The sequence below is a fragment of the Haplochromis burtoni genome, unplaced genomic scaffold (genome assembly GCF_018398535.1).
Source record: "Haplochromis burtoni strain Fernald_Lab_line unplaced genomic scaffold, NCSU_Asbu1 Contig_543, whole genome shotgun sequence".
Taxonomy (NCBI): domain Eukaryota; kingdom Metazoa; phylum Chordata; class Actinopteri; order Cichliformes; family Cichlidae; genus Haplochromis; species Haplochromis burtoni.
In genome coordinates, this window is record NW_024582904.1 from 167370 (window position 1) to 174064 (window position 6695).

The 6695-nt window shown below is 37.8% G+C and overlaps 1 protein-coding gene across 1 annotated transcript in view; it reads left to right on the plus strand.

Annotated features, from left to right (window-relative positions):
• LOC102310013 (transcriptional repressor scratch 1) overlaps positions 1-5284 on the plus strand; it is an 11297-nt gene extending 6013 nt beyond the window's left edge. The window contains exon 2 of the mRNA XM_005947741.2: positions 1398-5284. Coding sequence (XP_005947803.1) covers positions 1398-2173 — 776 coding nt within the window. The 3' untranslated portion in view covers positions 2174-5284. The remainder of the gene's footprint in view (positions 1-1397) is intronic.
• Positions 5285-6695: the final 1411 nt, after the last annotated feature.

A 6695-nucleotide genomic window follows, 5' to 3' on the forward strand; every position in this document is an offset into this window, starting at 1 on the left:
CCCACACACACACACACCCAGCTGCTGTAATAGAGATGCTCTTTGTACAGCAGTTGAGGTTTTGACAGCCCTGAGGTGTGACTGTGTGCAGCTTCAGACCTGTCAGAAAAGGTGCAGCTGATGAGGAGCAAGTGTGCTCACTGAGCCCTCCAATGAAAAATAAAGATTTCCCACTGAGGGGAAAGTGTCTCCTCCTTGCTTGTAAGGACTGAGAAGCATTTTACTGCCACTATGAATACCACAACTGTCTCCTTCTCTTTTCCTTCATTTGCTTTGCATCACCTCCAAAAACCGATGTGAAGGCATTTCTTTCGAATCGACTCGGAAACCTTTTGGTCTTTTATGGATACTGGGCATAATGGGAGTGCAGAACACATGGTGAATGTGGTTCATGTGATCCTTATTGTGGTATGATTGATATTTAGAAACTAGAGATGCCAGGGTGTGATCAGTAATGTAATGTAGTCTGGAGACAAAATGTTAATAATGAATGAACTTTGATGAACGAGTGTGATTGAGGCCTGCCGTTATACAATACAAGTTAAAAAAACATACAATTTTCTTAGTAGTGATAGGTTCTACAGAGCCCTCAGGGTCTTGAGTAGTATCGTAACGAGTGCTATAATAGATACTCGAACCATATCTTGTATTTCTAGCACTCAGGTGCTTTCTTTTTATAACTAATTGCAACAACATGGTGGATAGTTGGACGAACTTGGCACTTAATATTAATCTCTTCCGTTTTTGTGCTCTGCACTTTTGACCTAAAAGGTGCAAAATGATTAACATTTGAAGCAACATAATATGCAGTCATACATTTGGGAAAAAGTTTTGTATGAGAAAATATTTTCTAGTAACTCAAAAAAGAGAACTATTTTCCTTTTACCAATCTCAGATGTGTCATTCTAGAATAAAAGAAGAAATGTTAGCTGGCTGCCTCTTTTGGTTCATGGATTAAAACAGTAGAAGGAGAAAAACAGTTCCTATGTAATGCAATGTTTGTTAGTGTTTTGACGAGTCAGGTTCTGGAAAGAATCATTAATCAGAATCAGAATACTTTATTAATCCCAAAGGAAATTATGTGGTCAAAGTTGCTCCAAGACAACGAGAACAGTATGATGTTGTCCAAGAGGAAGCAGACGGTTTTACAGTCAGTGTCTCAAACTGGAAAACTCACACTCAAGCCATTTGTGTGGATAAGCAACACTAAAGTGCAGAAAAAGCTTAATTTAAATTTTGTGGTGAACTGCCCCTTTAGGTTTTTGTTAGAGACAGGTTTGCCAGCACTCAAATATCCCTTTTGACTCTGTTTAAGCTTTGTAGCAGTCACTCGTGTAGATTTCCAAGCCAATCAATCCTCCTGCCACGATGACTTACCTCTTTCTTTGTCTCTTCAGGCTACGTCAGTGATTATCTGAGTCCTAATCCTTACGACGATGTGGTTGGTAGCGATTCATCAGTCATCTCTAAAGTACCCTCCCCGAGCCACTCATCGGTCATCTATGGCCGCATCAACAACACATATTCTGGCATCCATGGTGATATCCATGGCGATTCGGACCAGCCAGACAGTCCCCGGTCCGAAGTTTCGTCATCAGCCGGGGGATACATCAACGGCGACACAGCTGTGAGTGAAGGATACAGCGTGGATGCGTTTTTCATCATGGACGGACGATCACGAAGGAAAACCACGGGAACCCTGAGGGGAACTGCCCAGCGGCACACCTGCAGTGAGTGTGGTAAAACCTACGCCACATCCTCCAACCTGAGCCGGCACAAGCAGACGCACAGGAGCATAGACAGCAAGATGGCTAAGAAGTGCCCCACATGTGGGAAAGTGTACGTCTCCATGCCAGCGATGGCTATGCACCTCCTGACCCACGACCTCAAGCACAAGTGCGACGTGTGCGGCAAAGCGTTCAGCCGGCCGTGGCTGCTGCAGGGCCACATGCGCTCGCACACGGGGGAGAAGCCGTTTGGGTGTGCGCACTGTGGCAAAGCGTTTGCTGACCGGTCTAACCTGCGTGCTCACATGCAGACACACTCAGCCTTCAAGCACTATAAGTGCAAACGATGCAACAAGACGTTTGCACTCAAGAGTTACCTGAACAAGCACTATGAGTCGGCGTGTTTCAAGGGGGCGTTCTCCCCTCTGAGCTCCCTGGGAGAATGACTGGGGTGGTTTTAATTTGTTTACATGCAATTTTCCTGGCCTCATTCCCTACTTTTATTTCTTTCCCCCAAAAAGCAGAATCTGAGTGTTACAAGGTAGGAGTGTTTTCTCTGCAAGAATCACGAGGTATATGACAAAAATAGATTGAAGGCATCCGTTCCTATCAAGAACCCTCCAATCTGTCCTTTGTTTTATCTTCCCTCATCTGAGAGTGGAGTGAAAAGTTTTCAATGCCTAATTTAGACTGTCACCTGCGTCGATAAGTTACTTCCCGTTGAGGCTTTTTGAAATATCTGTGAAGATAAATAAAGCACAGCACATCTAGCTCATCATTTTTGAAGATACCTAGATCTATTTATGTCCATATCTACCCTCAGCATTCTGTTATTTTTTTTGTTTTCCCAATCCACCAGGAAATGACACTAAAGCACAACTCATCTCCAATCTCCAAGCATGAATCACATCATCGGTTTTCTTCCAGTGAGATTCAATGAGCTTTCAAGTTTTATGCGTTTCTAAAAACAGACCTTCATAATCTAAGGATACATGTGGTGTCCTGCTTTTACTGAGACCGACCTTGGACTGAGCTTACAAAGATAAAGCATCAAAACAAGGAAAGCACACAGCGTTTCTCCTGTGCAAGTAAACAAGATACTTGTAATGATATTTATTTATACAACCGGACACCCGCAGTATACAGTGTCTGTATACGTGGCTTCTGACATTACCACAATGAACTGTGAAGAAAAGACACACCTGTCACAATGTGGTAGTACAGGCAGTACACCTGTGTGGTGAGAAATGACGTATTTTTAAAAACCGTGGACAAAAGAGCTCTTTTCTTTACTTCTAAGTAATGTTGGGATATGCGCTTACTTAACCGCAAACAGTGGACCGTTATGAGTTCCAGTTCAGGATCAGATGGCTAAAAACTCCCACTGAGCCACCAGGGTATTCCTTAACAGTTTTGCTATAACCTAAATCTGATGTTATTATTATTATTATTATTTTTTAATTTGTCAGTGTTGGATGGGGATGGAGACATTAAAAATGTCCTGGATTTCCTCAAAAGGTCAAACCTTTTTCCAGTGTTGTATAATAGTTTAGTTGCATCAAGAAGCACAGCATTCATCTTTGAGGTTTTTATCTTTTTTTAAAAAGATGTGTCTATTTATGATTTATGTATTTATGCATTTATTTACATATGCATTTACATTTGTATTGATTTGCACTTTACTTTGTTTTGTTTTTTTTTGTTACAAATATGCCAAAGCATTTGACACTTTCTAATTAATGAATATCTTTTTACTTTTGTCAGCCACTTTAATTATTTAAACTAATGCATGCAAAAAAAAAAAAAAGAGAGGAAAAAAAATAATAGCCTAATAATGGAATCTATGCCAATTTTATGAATCTTTTTTGGATATTTTTCCAAACCTCTTAGATAACAGGCAAAACCGAACAAATTTCTGTCTTGGGCAATATTTCGTTGATATCCGATAGAGCAATAATGCATGATATTTTTGAAGACACGTGAGTCATAACTGCTTGTAACATCTTGATTTTTTTTTCTTCAAATGCCACTATTCTATGTAGTTACGAGAAATGACATTTCAGGGAGTTAGCGAACCAAGTTAGTGTTAAATAATGGCGGGTTGGGTTTGGAGCTCTAAATTTACAGGGACTGTGATGCCGCTGTGACAGCCGGTCAGAAAGACCAAATTGGAGTGAGCAGGGAGTCTGTTTTTCAAACTCAGCTGCTTTGGTACACAGTGTGGAAAACGTTGCCTCCTAGTTACAATTTTATATTGGTATCATTATAATCTTATAGACAGTTGTGTCTGTATGAGTATTAGCAGCTGCTGGGGCTTCCTGGGGTTCACACAGGTGGTTCTACTCCTTTAGACAGAGGGCTCTGGGTTGGGTCGGGATGGGTCTTTTTGTACATGGTTTATGCACTGCCTGCCTCGTATTATTATTCTAAAATATCGTAGAGAGTAGAAGGTACTGCTGTAGGCCTCTGGTGCTGAAACATGGACGAAACGCAAACCCTGAACAGTTAAAACTGTGGCCACTCTTCTGCCTTGGTAGCATATTGGAATTGTTTAAGATGTGAAACAACAGCTGTGCTGCTGAACCGGCTTCTCTTTTATCCTCACTAGTCCTTGAACACAGCCAGAGTTTCTTCCTATAAGTTGGTCACAATTATTGTGCTCTCTTCTCAGTATTTTTTTTAAATCCAATCAGAAGATCAGTTTTGCTCGAGGGCTTTACATGAAAACACCAAACTCCATTTGAAGACTCAAAGGCTCTTCCTGATTTCAGGTTGTTTTTCTTTTCATCATCTCTGGCTGTTGTGAATTTAATGTGGCAGTTCTCGATGTGATTCTGACTTTTGTTGAGAACGAAGAGGAGACATTTGGTCAATATTTCAGCACCAGAGTGCATCGCCGAACACTTAGATTCTACTATGAACTACTGTAGCCTACTATAGCCACAAGCTAGTTTACCTATTCTTATATAAAAGCACTTCCTCTTATGAATTATAACCTAAAACCTTTTCTTTCAAAGATAGTAGCACAATGAAAGAGTTTAGATTCAGGTAGACGATGCCTTGTATGTAGAAATAACCTCTTTCTCATTTTTCTACTACAATGATTCAAAGATAGAAACGGCAACAAATATGCCGATGTAACACAGGCTGTTGTCCTACACCACAAAATACTGTTAAAAATGACACTTTCAGTATGTGTTGTGTCATTTTTCTTAATATATTTGTGAACGCAACTACACCACACCTTTTTTAGAGTAAATAAAAACCTAACTATTTTGCAGCAAGAGGCCTTGTAAATAAGCACTGATGTGACTTTGGAGTCTGATTATTTCTACAGAACTGTAACGAGTGATGATGATGATGATGATGATGATGATGATGATAATGATGAAGGGGAGAATGATGAATTCTTTTGGAGCTTCCTGCTTTGTTTTGAGTTCTTCCTCTGAGGTTTTTTTTTAGAGACCTCAAATGGCCGGTTTGAAACCATGTAAAGCACAAAGACAACACTGGGCATTTTGTTTCACTTCCTAAATAAAAAAATACTTTAAAAACAATTTTGTTTGTTTTCTCCTTTTCCCCCCGCATAACACAGGTGTAAATGTTAAGTAATGATCATTATGATAGCCTTTAGTCATCATGCCATTAGGCTGAATCAAACATAAAAACACTGGAACTTCATTAGGTACACCTGCTGAACTATTTAACACAAATATCTAATCAGCCGATCACATGACAACAACTCAGTGCATTTAGGCATCTCAAGACAACGAATTGAAGTTCAAACTGGGATCCTAATGGGGAATAAATGTAATTTAAGTGACTTTGTTTTGGTATCAGATGACTATTTCGTAAACTTCTGATTTACTGGGACTTTCCCACACATCAGTTTACACAGAATAAGAGAAAAAGAAAAAACATCCAATGAGCAACAGTTCTGTTTACTGTTAAAAAAAAAAAACCCTAATGTGACAGATTTTTACAGAGTTTTGATACAGATCATAAAAAATTCCCAAAAATTGGTTCTTAATCAACATGTCTAGTGTAAAATGCCCATAACTGTAAATAAACATGAAATTTATTTTAATTTACTTACTTTTTTTGATTCATAAATTGTATTTTTCCTTATAAAAAGAATAAAATTGAATCTAATTTCACAAATATCCATTTTTTATGCTGTACATGCAAATATTTAAACATTTTAAATAGAGCAGAGAAGTTTCAGTAATTTATATAGATTTGATTGTCCATTGTTATGTAATTATAGAAGTTTTTACCCCCCACAAAGTTTTAAAGATTTTATATATTTTTTTTAATGAGTATATGTCATGTTGAAGTATTAGTAAACTGAAGTAATTATAATTAATTTCACCAATGGAAGATTTTTTATTAGTTGTATATTCTTTAATATTACTGATCAAATTGGTAAAATTACAGAAAAGAATAATAGAAGATAGAAATTTTATTTTATTTTAGTCTTCAGATATCTTAGTTTAAACAATATTTATTAAATACCTTTACAGTCCAGAGTCATTAAAAATACGATCAATAGAATTTCTATAATTTTTGAATCTTTTTTCAGTTCTGTTTAATTCAGTTTTATTCATATAGCAGAGTCACCTCATTTTACAATATCAACAGCAGTTAACTTTTAAATCAATAAAGACACAGCAAGGAAACAAGTTCAAAGAACCAGGTAAAGCATGACAAATGGACTTTGGATTTTGGTGTTTATTTTACAGGAATTTTCTGTTTTTAATCATAAAGAATTTCTATTCCCATATAGAATTTTTCCATAAATAATCTATTTTGTCTGTCAGTACAGTATTTCCAACTACAGCAGCAGATTCCCCTTCTGTCAACTAAGAACACCAAACTAAGGCTACAGTTCACACAGGCTCACCAAAACTAGAAGATTAGAAAAACGCTGTCTTTTGTAATGAGTCTTGATTCCTCTGTGAGAGTCAC